The 15,159-nt window shown below is 38.9% G+C and overlaps 1 protein-coding gene across 1 annotated transcript in view; it reads right to left on the reverse strand.

Annotated features, from left to right (window-relative positions):
* Positions 1 to 15,090, reverse strand: part of LOC117539900 (voltage-dependent T-type calcium channel subunit alpha-1I-like) — a 31,364-nt gene extending 16,274 nt beyond the window's left edge. Inside the window, exons 1-4 of the mRNA XM_034206254.1 lie at positions 14,968 to 15,090; positions 7,316 to 7,456; positions 4,082 to 4,216; positions 2,247 to 2,421 (exon numbers count right to left, since the gene is read on the reverse strand). Coding sequence (XP_034062145.1) covers positions 2,247 to 2,421; positions 4,082 to 4,216; positions 7,316 to 7,456; positions 14,968 to 15,042 — 526 coding nt within the window. The 5' untranslated portion in view covers positions 15,043 to 15,090. The remainder of the gene's footprint in view (positions 1 to 2,246; positions 2,422 to 4,081; positions 4,217 to 7,315; positions 7,457 to 14,967) is intronic.
* Positions 15,091 to 15,159: the final 69 nt, after the last annotated feature.

Here is a 15,159-nt window from a genome sequence, read left to right on the forward strand (position 1 = left end):
TTCTACTTCTTACATGTTGAACACAAATACCTGTACTTTCTACTTCTCACATGTTGAACTCAATACCTGTACTTTCTACTTCTCACATGTTGAACTCAAATACCTGTACTTTCTACTTCTCACATGTTGAACCCAAATACCTGTACTTTCTACTTCTTACATGTTGAACACAAATACCTTTACTTTCTACTTCTCACATGTTGAACCCAAATACCTGTACTTTCTACTTCTCACATGTTGAACCCAAATACCTGTACTTTCTACTTCTTACATGTTGAACTCAAATACCTGTACTTTCTACTTCTTACATGTTGAACCCAAATACCTGTACTTTCTACTTCTTACATGTTGAACTCAAATACCTGTACTTTCTACTTCTTACATGTTGAACTCAAATACCTGTACTTTCTACTTCTCACATGTTGAACACAAATACCTGTACTTTCTACTTCTTACATGTTGAACCCAAATACCTGTACTTTCTACTTCTCACATGTTGAACTCAAATACCTGTACTTTCTACTTCTTACATGTTGAACCCAAATACCTGTACTTTCTACTTCTTACATGTTGAACACAAATACCTGTACTTTCTACTTCTTACATGTTGAACCCAAATACCTGTACTTTCTACCTCTCACATGTTGAACTCAAATACCTGTACTTTCTACTTCTTACATGTTGAACCCAAATACCTGTACTTTCTACTTCTCACATGTTGAACCCAAATACCTGTACTTTCTACTTCTTACATGTTGAACACAAATACCTGTACTTTCTACTTCTTACATGTTGAACACAAATACCTGTACTTTCTACTTCTTACATGTTGAACTCAAATACCTGTACTTTCTACTTCTTACTTGTTGAACACAAATACCTGTACTTTCTACTTCTTACATGTTGAACTCAAATACCTGTACTTTCTACTTCTTACATGTTGAACTCAAATACCTGTACTTTCTACTTCTCACATGTTGAACTCAAATACCTGTACTTTCTACTTCTTACATGTTGAACTCAAATACCTGTACTTTCTACTTCTTACTTGTTGAACACAAATACCTGTACTTTCTACTTCTTACATGTTGAACTCAAATACCTGTACTTTCTACTTCTTACATGTTGAACTCAAATACCTGTACTTTCTACTTCTTACATGTTGAACTCAAATACCTGTACTTTCTACTTCTTACATGTTGAACCCAAATACCTGTACTTTCTACTTCTTACATGTTGAACTCAAATACCTGTACTTTCTACTTCTTACATGTTGAACACAAATACCTGTACTTTCTACTTCTTACATGTTGAACACAAATACCTGTAATTTCTACTTCTTACATATTGAACTCAAATACCTGTACTTTCTACTTCTTACATGTTGAACACAAATACCTGTACTTTCTACTTCTTACATGTTGAACACAAATACCTGTACTTTCTACTTCTTACATGTTGAACACAAATACCTGTACTTTCTACTTCTTACATGTTGAACACAAATACCTGTACTTTCTACTTCTTACATGTTGAACACAAATACCTGTACTTTCTACTTCTTACATGTTGAACTCAAATACCTGTACTTTCTACTTCTTACATGTTGAACTCAAATACCTGTACTTTCTACTTCTTACATGTTGAACCCAAATACCTGTACTTTCTACTTCTCACATGTTGAACACAAATACTTGTACTTTCTACTTCTCACATGTTGAACACAAATACCTGTACTTTCTACTTCTTACATGTTGAACACAAATACCTGTACTTTCTACTTCTTACATGTTGAACACAAATACTTGTACTTTCTACTTCTCTCATTTTCCAAACAGCTGGTTCCTTTAGTCTGAATGTGTGTTTGATGCGTGATCATTATTCTTTAGAGTCATTGCGTGCCTATTGATTTGAACACGATCCGTGTATCCATCATTTCCTGGTCTTCTCTAAAGAAGAGGGACCAATGGAAACGTTGTCATGTTGCCGTTGTTCAGCATGGAAACATTCATTAGCTAACAATGACATTATTGTTCTATTAATATAAAGGGAGGTCAGGTACTCTTTAAAACAGCTGCTAGTTATGGGTACTTTTTTACTGAAGTACATTTCAAAGCCTCTTTACTTTGACTTGAGTGAAGAAGTTCAGTCAGTACTTCTACTTTCACCAGAGTATTTTCAAACACGAGTATCTGTACTTCTACTTGAGTAAAGGATGTGAGTACTGTTGCCATCTCTGGTGTTACCTGTGCACGGTGTGGGGCTCTGCTGCTCCAGTGAGGGACTGTTCCCCTGAGGATGGACGCCCACCTCGTACAGCTCCTGGACCCCCTCCTCGCTTCCTGAGCTGGAGGGAAGAATCCCCCTGTAGCACCCCTGGGTGGGCAACTCCTCCGAACTCTGGGAGTCACTGCTGCCTCTCTGAGAGCGTGAAAAGAATAAGAGAAAATTAAGATATGAAGCGATTAAAACAGAGACAAAGACAGAAGCTTGATATCCAGGTGCACCGATGTTCACTGGAGCGAGAAGAGATATTAACTGAAGCCTTTTATCTGCCTTGTCATAATGGAAATCTGCACAATATGTTTCCAATTTCAAAAAGCTCTCTTTTCATGTCTCTTCCTTTATCCATCTATACAAGGCTGATTACATGTGGATGTGGTAAAGGAGTGGCGGCAGGCTTCAAAGCCTCAGACTGCTGCCCGTTGTTGTCGGACGTAAACTGGATCAAATGAATCGGCCTTCAATAACGCAGCGATGAAAAAGACCAGGTGGAGCCGCAGAGAGATAAGTGTTAACTGGAAGATGGAGGTATAAAAGACATGCCCACACACACTCACACACACTCTTATCCCAGCATGCTGACATCAAGAGCTCAGAGGGAGGCAGGTGTTTTAATTAGGCAGTAAAGCGTGTAAATAGTAATTAATGATTATTAGTAAGATTGAAGGGGCATAATGACAAGAGCTGTGATACCCCAAAGACATTACACTGTGTGTGGTGCGTGTGTGTGTGTGTGTGTGTGTGTGTGTGTGTGTGTGTGTGTGTGTGTGTGTTTGTGTGTGCATGATGATACCAGCTTATGTTAATTTGTATTACACATATCAGGGTTTAATAATTGTATTAAAATACCTCCCACAATGATATGTCCTCAAACAATCTCATGCGACAATTCGATATTTAATTTAATTTTGAATCATGTGCAATGCCATCCTGCTTTGACAAAACAATCATCATATGTTTGAATATCATAGGTAGAGGTAGAGGGTTTGGCTGAAAATAAGAACGTTTTTTAAGAATTTAAGTAATTTTTTGAATTACGGATTTTGGCCTCACAACTCCTTCGTATCATATAAGCATATATATTGTTTTTATATGTAAGAACTACTAAATGTAGTGAGTACACAGTACTATATTTGCCTCGGGATTGGGTTGGAGTAGAAGTCAAAGGGAGCATACAATGGAACAAAATCAGGTAATATTAAGACAGATTCGTACTTCATTAAGTATGGTACTTGAGTAAATATTTGTTTCTTACTTTCAACCAATGATATCACAATATATATGGCCACTACGACTTCTGGCATTATTTTATAGAGCTACAGTTTCCATTACTCTGGACAGACATCCCTAAGGTATTGGATGGACTGAGGTCAGAGCTCTGATGTCAATGTATTTTACACCAAACTTGTAAAACATTTCTTTATGGACCACTAAAGTAAAAACAATGCTATTAAATCTTCAAATACTCTGAACTATGGGGGATGTAAATGATCTGATATGTTTGTGTGCAATAATGTCCCAGAAGAGTTCAATAAGTTTCAAATGACATTGAATGTGTAAATACAATTGGGTGTTTCAGTGTGTGTGTGTGTGTGTGTGTGTGTGTGTGTGTGTGTGTGTGTGTGTGTGTGTGTGTGTGTGTGTGCATGTGTGTGTGTGTGTCTGTGCTGAAATGTGGGATGTATTTATTGTATTTTGATATCTGTATTTAGTATTGAAGAAAGGGTGGTCCTCACGCCCCCTGTGAATGTGTCTGGACCTCACATTGGTGTATTTACAGGAATGCGTGTGTGTGTACCTGGCTGTATCTGACCAGCATCTGGTAGCAGCTGTGTTCGTCCAGGCTGAGGTCATCAGGCAGCGCCGGAGACGAGGACTTGTCTGACATCTGCTCCGACATCAGAGACGCCTGCTCCACCTCTGCAAGCTGGATCTGAACACAAACACATACACACACACACACACACACACACACACACACACACACACACACACACACACACACACACACACACACACACACACACACACACACACACACACACACACACACACAATAATAAATAAAACATAAATAAATATGCTATAAAAGACCTTCTCAAAAAGTGGGTTTCCGGAGAGCGATTTAATTTTTTTTATCGATATCATAAATTGCAAAACAAAAATGTACCAAGTCATTATTTTTTGAAAACAAGTCTGACATACAGTAACATAAAGACATTTGATAAATCACACAAAGAACAGAATGGTTTGTATTTAAAATTAGAATAATAAATGATAACTTTGAGAAATGGAAAAAACCATTTGGGATCTGAATGTCTGTGAAAAAAGATGTTTATAAAAAAGCTTTTTTCTTATATAATTGTAAGAGGGAATAAATATGTGTCCATTCAAAGCAGAAATATATATTTTCTTTTACTCAAAGTCTTATAAATAGATAAATGATGGTTTCTAAGATTGCTCTGTGTGGAGAGAAGATTACATGAATATGATACACAGCTTTAATATCGAGGGTTGAGGAACAGAAAAGAGCAAGCAGACGAGAGGAAGGGAGATGAATATCCTGAGAAATAAAACCACAAATCTGCATTCCTGCCAACGTCTCAGCTTTTCATTTGTGTGTGTGTGTGTGTGTGTGTGTGTGTGTGTGTGTGTGTTTAATGGCAGAGGCAACAGAGATGCACAGTTATAGTGGTGAAGGTCAGACCTCTTCACACACATCATGATATCTAAATCATATTGAATGAGCTGCTGTATACACACACATCCCCCCCCCCCCACACACACACACACACACACACACACACACACACACACACACACACACACACACACACACACACACACACACACACACCCCCCACAGACCCACACACACACACACACGTTCCTGTATGTATTTAACCTCTTATACTCTATTTAATGTCAGAATGTCAGCAGATCTTATGGAAATTATTTGGCTTTATTTAAAAAAATGTAAATAAATAAATATATGTATATACAAATGTTAAAAACTAAACAAATGGTGAACATATACAACAGAAAATGTAAATCAACATTTAATTCCCGCTATAGGAGGAAGCAGCCCTCTGTATGATAAATCAATACCCTACATTAGTAATCCCTCCGCCCAGCATCCATCCCCATTCATCCTTGTTTCAGAAACCTGCAAATATAGTTGTTTGTGTATGTTTATAAAATGTCTGATATCTTTCATTTTTACTGAGGGCCAATTCAAAATGAACAACGGACCGCAGTTTGGACACCCTTCCCGTACAGTATCTTAATAGTATTTCATATCTGTTGCGTAGCTCTGCTTTTTGAGTCAATTGAACAAATAATAATCTTTGGGCACTCACTTCATCAGGAGTGAAACATGCTGACAACATCACATTTATACCCCTCAAAGTTCCCAACGATAAGAACTTCAAATTATATTTTTCTAATCGGACCATCCTGTTTGGTATTTGTCATTTAAAATAAAATCAGATACAGGTAATACCCAGATTGAATGTTCGCTCTGAAGATAGAGAAAGCTGGATCCAATATAACACATCTCACCACACACTGATACACACACACACACACACACACACACACACACACACACACACACACATATCCTTGTGCAACTCAATTGTGGGGCCCGAACTGATTTTACCCAATTGTGGGGTCCACCCTTTCCAACTATACTAGACCTCCGTAAAAAATGAGGCAATATAGAAAACAAATTAGAATCACAAAAATCACTTGAAATAAACATAATTCAAAGCTTTTGTCATTATGCTAGTTTTTTACCCACTTAGTGGGGCCCAGTTTCTAGCAGTCAGCACTTATGAGGTCCATTATACACACACACATATTTCTAGTTTTCATATCTTGGAAGGGATCAGAGTTACTACACACACACACACATACACACACACACACACACACACACACACAAACACACACACACACACACACACACACACACACACACACACGTATACATCACTTCAGGGGACATTACATTGACTTACATGCATTTTCTGGAGACTTATCCTAACCTTAACCAACACATGCCTAACCCTAACCCTAACCCTAAACCTAACCAAGTCTTCACCCTAAAATTAATGATTCCCCTTATGGGGACCTCCAATTTGTCCCCATAAGGGAGGCGAGTCCCCACACGTGACTGTGTAAACAGATTTAGGTCCCCACAAGTATAGTAATGCTAGGCCGTACACACACGTTCAAATATCCATCACACACAGGAACTCAAACAAATTTCAGCGCAGCAAACGTGATTCCATGATTTTTTTTAAATGTCATTATCTTGTATAAATCTTTTACTTAAAGGTGGGGTAGGTAAGTTTGAGAAACCGGCTCGAGATACACTTTTTGTTATATTCCATGGAATGCTCTTAACATCCCGATAGCAATGAATACATTAAATGCTTTGACAACAAATCCATAAAATATTTCCTCAGTGGAAGCCGTGGCGCTGTAAAAAGCACGACCAATCATCTGAGCCGGCTAAAGTAACTGGATGGCCTACCTGCCTGTCAGCCTTCCATCTGGGCACAGACTTATCTCGTGCCCTCATTGGTCATGTGCGCGTTCGTGTGTGTTGGAGGAGGGGCTCTGTGAGGAAGTGGCAGATTGTTTCGGCTGTGTATTTTCAAATTCGAGCGCACTCGAGCTGGTTTCTCCAAAATGACCTACCCCACCTTTAAGTAACCACAAACTTTTAGTTAAAAAGGTTAAATAGTTATTTAAAATCTCAAGGGTAAAATCGAAGTGATGTACACGAGCTGAAATAATGATACAATACCAGAAAATTCAAATAAAGAGAAAGAAATGGAATCATACAATCACATATCCAGATACAGAATGTACTGTGACATAATACATTTGAAAGATTCAAACAGAAATAAATAAAGGCTGTATTTTTGTCTAGAAATTCACATGGTTGTAATTAATGTAACCAGATAGCAACAGAGTGTGAGGAGATGGGGGATGTGTGTGTGTGTGTGTGTGTGTGTCTGACCTTCTGTGGGTGGTCCTTGCAGTCCTTGCAGACAGGGGGGGGGCAGTAGTGATGGAACACTGAGCCAGAGAGGTTGTCGATCATGTCTCCTTCAAACGAGTCCTTGATGAGCAGAGACACACTGTCCAGCCACTGGCTCTCCTACACACACACACACACACACACACACACACACACACACACACACACACACACACACAACACAACACACACACACACACACACACACACACACACACACACACACACACACAACACACACACACACACACACACACACACACACACACACACACACACACACACACACACACACACACACACACACACACACACACACACACACACATACACACACACACACACACACACATATCCATCACACACAGGAACTCAAACCAATTTCAGCGAAGCAAATGTGATTTTTGACTTTTGTTTACTTCCGGAACATAGTGACATCACTATGTAACAATTGCGTTCCTATATGAACATCAGCAGGAGAGGACTCTTTAAAGTAGAGACACTACATACTGATATACACCTGAACATCAGCAGGAGAGGACTCTTTAAAGTAGAGACACTACATACTGATATACACCTGAACATCAGCAGGAGAGGACTCTTTAAAGTACAGACACTACATACTGATATACACCTGAACATCAGCAGGAGAGGACTCTTTAAAGTAGGGACACTACATACTGATATACACCTGAACATCAGCAGGAGAGGACTCTTTAAAGTAGAGACACTACATACTGATATACACCTGAACATCAGCAGGAGAGGACTCTTTAAAGTAGAGACACTACATACTGATATACACCAGAACATCAGCAGGAGAGGACTCTTTAAAGTAGAGACACTACATACTGATATACACCTGAACATCAGCAGGAGAGGACTCTTTAAAGTAGAGACACTACATACTGATATACACCTGAACATCAGCAGGAGAGGACTCTTTAAAGTAGAGACACTACATACTGATATACACCTGAACATCAGCAGGAGAGGACTCTTTAAAGTAGAGACACAACATACTGATATACACCTGAACATCAGCAGGAGAGGACTCTTTAAAGTAGAGACACTACATACTGATATACACCTGAACATCAGCAGGAAAGGACTCTTTAAAGTAGAGACACTACATACTGATATACACCTGAACATCAGCAGGAGAGGACTCTTTAAAGTAGAGACACTACATACTGATATACACCTGAACATCAGCAGGAGAGGACTCTTTAAAGTAGAGACACTACATACTGATATACACCAGAACATCAGCAGGAGAGGACTCTTTAAAGTAGAGACACTACATACTGATATACACCTGAACATCAGCAGGAGAGGACTCTTTAAAGTAGAGACACTACATACTGATATACACCTGAACATCAGCAGGAGAGGACTCTTTAAAGTAGAGACACTACATACTGATATACACCTGAACATCAGCAGGAGAGGACTCTTTAAAGTAGAGACACTACATACTGATATACACCTGAACATCAGCAGGAGAGGACTCTTTAAAGTAGAGACACTACATACTGATATACACCTGAACATCAGCAGGAGAGGACTCTTTAAAGTAGAGACACTACATACTGATATACACCTGAACATCAGCAGGAGAGGACTCTTTAAAGTAGAGACACTACATACTGATATACACCTGAACATCAGCAGGAGAGGACTCTTTAAAGTAGAGACACTATACAAAAGTAAGAAATTATAGTTATAGAAGTTGCTAAGAGAGACTCTGGACTTCTTTATAGGAGCTGTAGAATAATACCTCTCCACAGGGAGCCTAAATGATCCGTGCAAACTCTGGAAAGCTTTTGCAGAATATATTCTAAACAGCATGAATTCAGTAATGAGACTGAAATAAGTTGCCTTAATGTTGTTTGCCCTCTCCACAGCTTCCTGAGGACTCTGACTGTGTTCATGTATCTTTGATTGCGGCCGAAGTGTGTTCTTGGTTGGTAGAAAGTCTGCTGTTCATGTTTTCAAGTTGTTTGGTTATTTGTCGCTCAGACGGGAAGTAAATAAGCTGCTCGACAGCCTCTTAATCACACTTTATTTAGGAGTTCAAACGTTGTTACATTCAAGGATTTTGTGAGGTTTTCAACAAGAAGCTATTATTTTCCTTTGTGATTTCATCTTGTGTGTTCGGCTACTTATATACACAGTTCTCCCTCTTAAGTACTGTTTTTCTTCTCCTTGTATACACTTATTTCCCCTCAGCCATCATTATACCACCACATCATCTCAATATCAATGGGTATACAAATAGTCCAAATACTGTGTTTCTTTTATTCTGACGGAGCTGTTTGCTGGCTAATCAGAACAGAGATTTAAAACTCTTCATGTAGAGAGACACACGCAAGAGTTCCTCCTCTGCCTCATCTCTTTCTTTACTCCTCTTCTGGTTAAAAATACCAGAGAGACTCGCAGACAATGAGCTGGAAACACAATGACTCTGAATCACCCATTGATTCAGAGTCATTAGGATGGATAGAATTATGAATATGAATTAAACGTCTGACTTACTTGGGTTCATTTGGTTCACACTGAACTGCAGAGGTGTAAAGTAACTCAGTAGATTTACTCAAGTACTCAAGTACTGTACTTAAGCGCACTTTTGAGGTACTTGTACTTGACTAGGCCATGTTATGCTACTTTGTACTTATACTCCACTAAAATACTGTTTAATACCTTTAGTTACTTTACAGATTTTACTTAGTACAAGTACAAGATCTGAGTACTTCTATCTTTACTCAAGTACAAGATCTGAGTACTTCTACTTTTACTCAAGAACAATATCTGAGTACTTCTTCTTTTACTCAAGTACAAGATCTGAGTACTTCTACTTTTACTCAAGTACAAGATCTGAGTACTTCTTCTTTTACTCAAGTACAAGATCTGAGTATTTCTACTTTTACTCAAGTACAAGATCTGAGTACTTCTACTTTTACTCAAGTACAACATCTGAGTACTTCTACTTTTACTAAAGTACAATATCTGAGTACTTCTACTTTTACTCAAGTACAAGATCTGAGTACTTCTACTTTTACTCAAGTACAAGATCTGAGTACTTCTACTCAAGTACAAGATCTGAGTACTTCTACTTTTACTAAGTACAATATCTGAGTACTTCTACTTTTACTAAGTACAAGATCTGAGTACTTCTACTTTGACTCAAGTACAAGATCTGAGTACTTCTACTTTGACTCAAGTACAAGATCTGAGTACTTCTACTTTTATTCAAGTACAAGATCTGAGTACTTCTACTTGTACTCAAGTATCAGATCTAAGTACTTCTACTTTTACTCAAGTACAATATCTGAGTACTTCTACTTTTACTCAAGAACATGATCTGAGTACTTCTACTTTTACTCAAGTACAAGATCTGAGTACTTCTACTTGTACTCAAGTACAACATCTGAGTACTTCTACTTTTACTCAAGAACAAGATCTGAGTACTTCTACTTGTACTCAAGTATCAGATCTAAGTACTGGTAACACTTCTGTTCCTTCAGAGTCAAATTGAGTCCCTTTCTTCCGAAACCTTCTCTTATGTTTCTCTCACTTTCATTTGAGAGATGTGCTTTCCCCGGTTCCCTTTCTTTGTGCGTCAGTAAAACACGTCAGTAAACACCTGACCTCCTGTCCTCCTGTCCTCCTGTCCCTCCTGTCCTCCTGTCCTCCTGTCCTCCTGTCCTCCTGTCCTCCTGTCCTCCTGTCCTCCTGTCCTCCTGTCCTCCTGTCCTCCTGTCCTCCTGTCCTCCTGTCCTCCTGTGCTATCATTACATGGGAGTGTTATTACGGATGTATTTGAGCAATCACCAATCATAGAGCCTTTGTGTTTTCTTTGTCTTTATATCGTCTACATACGTGTTTCCATGCATTGGTGTTAACGTCAACGACACCTTGCATTGGCACACATATAGCACATCTGTGTTTTATGAATACATCCAGCTGCAGCACCGACTGTTGTACGAATGAAGTCCTGAAAAACATGCCGATCCTTCATTGTTTATTTTAGAGCTTCTCTTTTCGTTCAGACGATGTCTCCAGGATGACACCGAGCTTCCCCCTCATCCATCTCTTTTGGGATCTTTGAAAAAGGTCAATATTCTCTGTCTCTCATGTCGGAGAACAATAGAGAAAAAGAATATATTTGTTATATTAGAAACAACCCATGAACTATTTTAGAAGTTAAAGTCAAAGATAATTTGTTGAACTACAAAGAGGTCTTCGCCGAACCCCAACATGTTTAATAATTCCCAGACGACGACAGAGATGAAAGCCACCTCTTAATGAGGAATGTTCCAGACGTCTGAGCATTTGCATAATTACAGACGTGCATTTCAAACGTTCTGTTTTCTTTGTGGGAAAGTTGCAATTACAACTTTTCTGCAACATGTAGGAACACATACTTTATAAAAATAGCATTCAAAGCTGTTTTCAGACTCTGGACTATGGAGCTTTCCTTTTTATCTCTGTGAAATATATTATTAAAAAGGTATATATTTGGGTTTTTAACAGACAAAACAAAGTAATACAAGTCGCACTTTGGAGTTTGAGGAAGCAGGGTGGACATTCGTAACTTTTTTCTGACTTTTTATACATCGAACTATTTACCAATTAATGAAAGAAAAATAATCTGCAGATACATCAAAAGTAATACTTAGTCTTCATGGGGAAAGTATATTTTGAAGTCCTCAATATCATAGCTTGCTAACAGCTGCATTTAAATGAAAGCAGGCATCTTGCCAGCCCTACAGGAACTGATTTGGAAGGTAACCATTTGTTCCACATCCTGTTTATTGATGGTCCACGACTATCGTCTTTCCAACAATTTAACCACTTCCACATCGACGAAGCTCTTCGCATCTCTGTCATGAATGTCTAAAGAGATCGTCGCCGTCCTCATCGAAATGCTCAAGTAATGTCACATTTTCTCTAGCTTGGGAAAAAAACAATTTTATCAATTTACTTTTGGTACCTTTGGTATTTTTGGTACTGTTAGAGAATATTTCTGTCTTACTCCTAAGTGTCAAAGAATAATTCTTCCTTACTCCTAAGATATTTAACCTTTCTGCCTGTTGACATTTAGGACGAACCCTAAGTCTGTTATCTGTCTTAAGGAATGGGAAGTCTCAGCTATTGTTGACATTACCAGTTTTTATGACCGGTCAACTCTCGGTCACAGAACCAAAGAGTCAGATAAGTGATTCAGTGTCTCCAGGTGTTCACGTATACCTTCCCCAATATGTGGGTTGACTCTCTGTAAACTAGTTAAAGGGTCTACCAAGATGCGAGGCTGATCAGAATTTACATGGCAACCCACCCATGCAGTCAGAACCTTTTGCTGCTGTGACTTGTGATATGAATTCTCTGGCCGTTTGACTTGTAATAAACTACTAGTGTTTGACATCAAAGCTCCAACTCTCCTCGTGTCTCTCTGAGTCCTGACTCTCCATTGCTGCAGAAGTTTCCCTTACAGGTACTTTTGGAACTTTTGGTACTTTTGGTATATTGTTGATCAGCCGTGGTTCATCTGTTCTGGGTTGGACAAACGATAGACGCTGCCACAATTGTGAAGAAAGTGAGGGGTGCAAAACATTCCATTTCTAAACAGAAATATATGTATGTTGCTCTACATTGCCTAACTTTCATCTGATTGTTAAAAGTGAGTAATCTTTCTCTCTGGAGTGATGGACGCTGCTGGTACATGCAGAAATGCTCAATAAAATACAACATACAATAAAAAATGTATTTGATATATTATTAGTTTAACAGATTCTTCTCACTGATTGATCCAAATATGGCTCTTGAAAAAAAGTCAATTTAATGTAAAATAATGATGATGGGTGCAAAACATTACATTTCTAAACAGAAATATATGTATGTTGTTCTACATTGCCTAACTTTCATCTGATTGTTAAACGTGGGCGTTGTTGCATCAGCAGTAATCTTTCTCTCTGGAGTGTGAGGTGGTTTTTCCAACCATTTAACCACGTCCACATCGAAGAAGCATGGCACAACTCTGTCATGAATGTCTAAAGAGATCGTAGCCGTCACCGCTCACATCTAAATGCTCAAGTTATGTCACATCTTCTCTAGCTTGATCAATTGAGTCAGACCGGAAAGAATAAGCCAACTAAAAAGTAACTAATAATCAATTCAATGCGAGATAATGATAAAATGCTTATCGAAAGAACAATTGTAGAGAGAAAGTGAGGGGTGCAAAACATTCAATTTCTAAACAAAAATATATTTACGTTGCTCTAAACTTTATCTGATTGTTAAAAGCGTTGTTGCATCAGCAGTAATCTTTCTGTCTGGTTTGTATGAGGTGGTCTCACCACAATTTGTAAATTCAACATGCACAGTAGGGCTGAACGATATACCGTGTCATGGCGATAACCGCGATATGCGCATGCGCGATATTCACACCGCAGGGACGTGCGGTTTTATTCATTTAAAAAAAAAAATGCTAACGCGCTTTAGCACAGAATTCAAAATAAAGATACCCTTATTACTTATCGAAACTGCACATACAATATATCCGATTAAAGCTGAGACTCCACAGATTATTTAAGTATAGTATCTAAGCGATCCGATCTCGCAACAGGGGAAGCAAACACAGACATCACAACACGTACCTTTTACGGAGCTTTTACGGGAGATCGTCTCACCGTAGCTGTCAATCTGATCAAAATACGTGTTCAATGGCATTAAAACAAGAAAAAACGCGGCTGAATCGGTTGATCCATAGGTTGATAATGTTTCTGTGGCTTTGAAGCAATTGTTTATAATCCATAATTCCATTTTTATGTAAAAATCGGAGCAAAAACGTTAGCTGCTAATGGTAGCCACCAGAGTGTATGCAGCTTCCGGTTTTGGCTACGCGTCACTCTCACTCCTTATTTGGTAATGTATGTATTAGACTGCTGCATAGCCAAGACCGGAAACAGCAGCCACGTCTTTTGATCAGATTGACAGCTAAAGTGAGACGATCTCCCTAGAAGCTACGTAAAGGTACGTGTTGTGATGTCTGTATTTGCTTCCCCTGTCGCGAGTCCGGATCACTCAGGGATGATACTATATACCTAAATAATCTGTGGAACCTCAGCTTTAATCGGATATCTTGTATGTGCAGCTACGATAAGTAATAAGGGTACTTTTATCTTGAGTTCTGTGCCAATGTCCGTTAGCATTTTTCGCTCAGGGGTCATTTAGATGCTTCTTATGAGACTTGTGTTTTGTTTTGGTAAAAATGGTTTGTATCGTCAGTTAGCTGAGATTATTCCCGTTAATCTGGTGCTACACATTAATAGGTTCTTAAATATTAAGATCCCCTGAGACACAGTGTCGTGAAAAAAAAAGTAAAGTACCCGCCGGGACCTTGGGGCTTAACAGGTTAAAAAAAATGCAATATATATCGCAGGGGAACAAAAAACCGCAATGTCCGTTTTTTTCAATATCGTGCAGCCCTAATGCACAGTATATTACTACTTTCTTGATTATTTCTAGTCTTTTACATTTGTATTGTACAATGCTTTGTCTTTTTATGCTGCTGCAACACAAACATTTCCCAAATTGTGATAAATAAAGTACTTCTTATCTTATCTTACCTGAGCAGGAGAGTAGAGTCGGCAGCGATGGTGTTTCTGTCCTTCATGACCTCCTCCATCTCTGAGCGGCGCCATCACCCCAGAACTCGGACCCCCGATGGCTCCTCCTCCTCCTCCTCCTCCTCCTCCTCCTCCTCCTCCTCCTCCTCCTCCTCCTCCTCCGACCCCTGACCCCCCCGCCGCCGCCCCCCC

Source organism: Gymnodraco acuticeps, unplaced genomic scaffold (genome assembly GCF_902827175.1).
Source record: "Gymnodraco acuticeps unplaced genomic scaffold, fGymAcu1.1, whole genome shotgun sequence".
NCBI classification, from domain to species: domain Eukaryota; kingdom Metazoa; phylum Chordata; class Actinopteri; order Perciformes; family Bathydraconidae; genus Gymnodraco; species Gymnodraco acuticeps.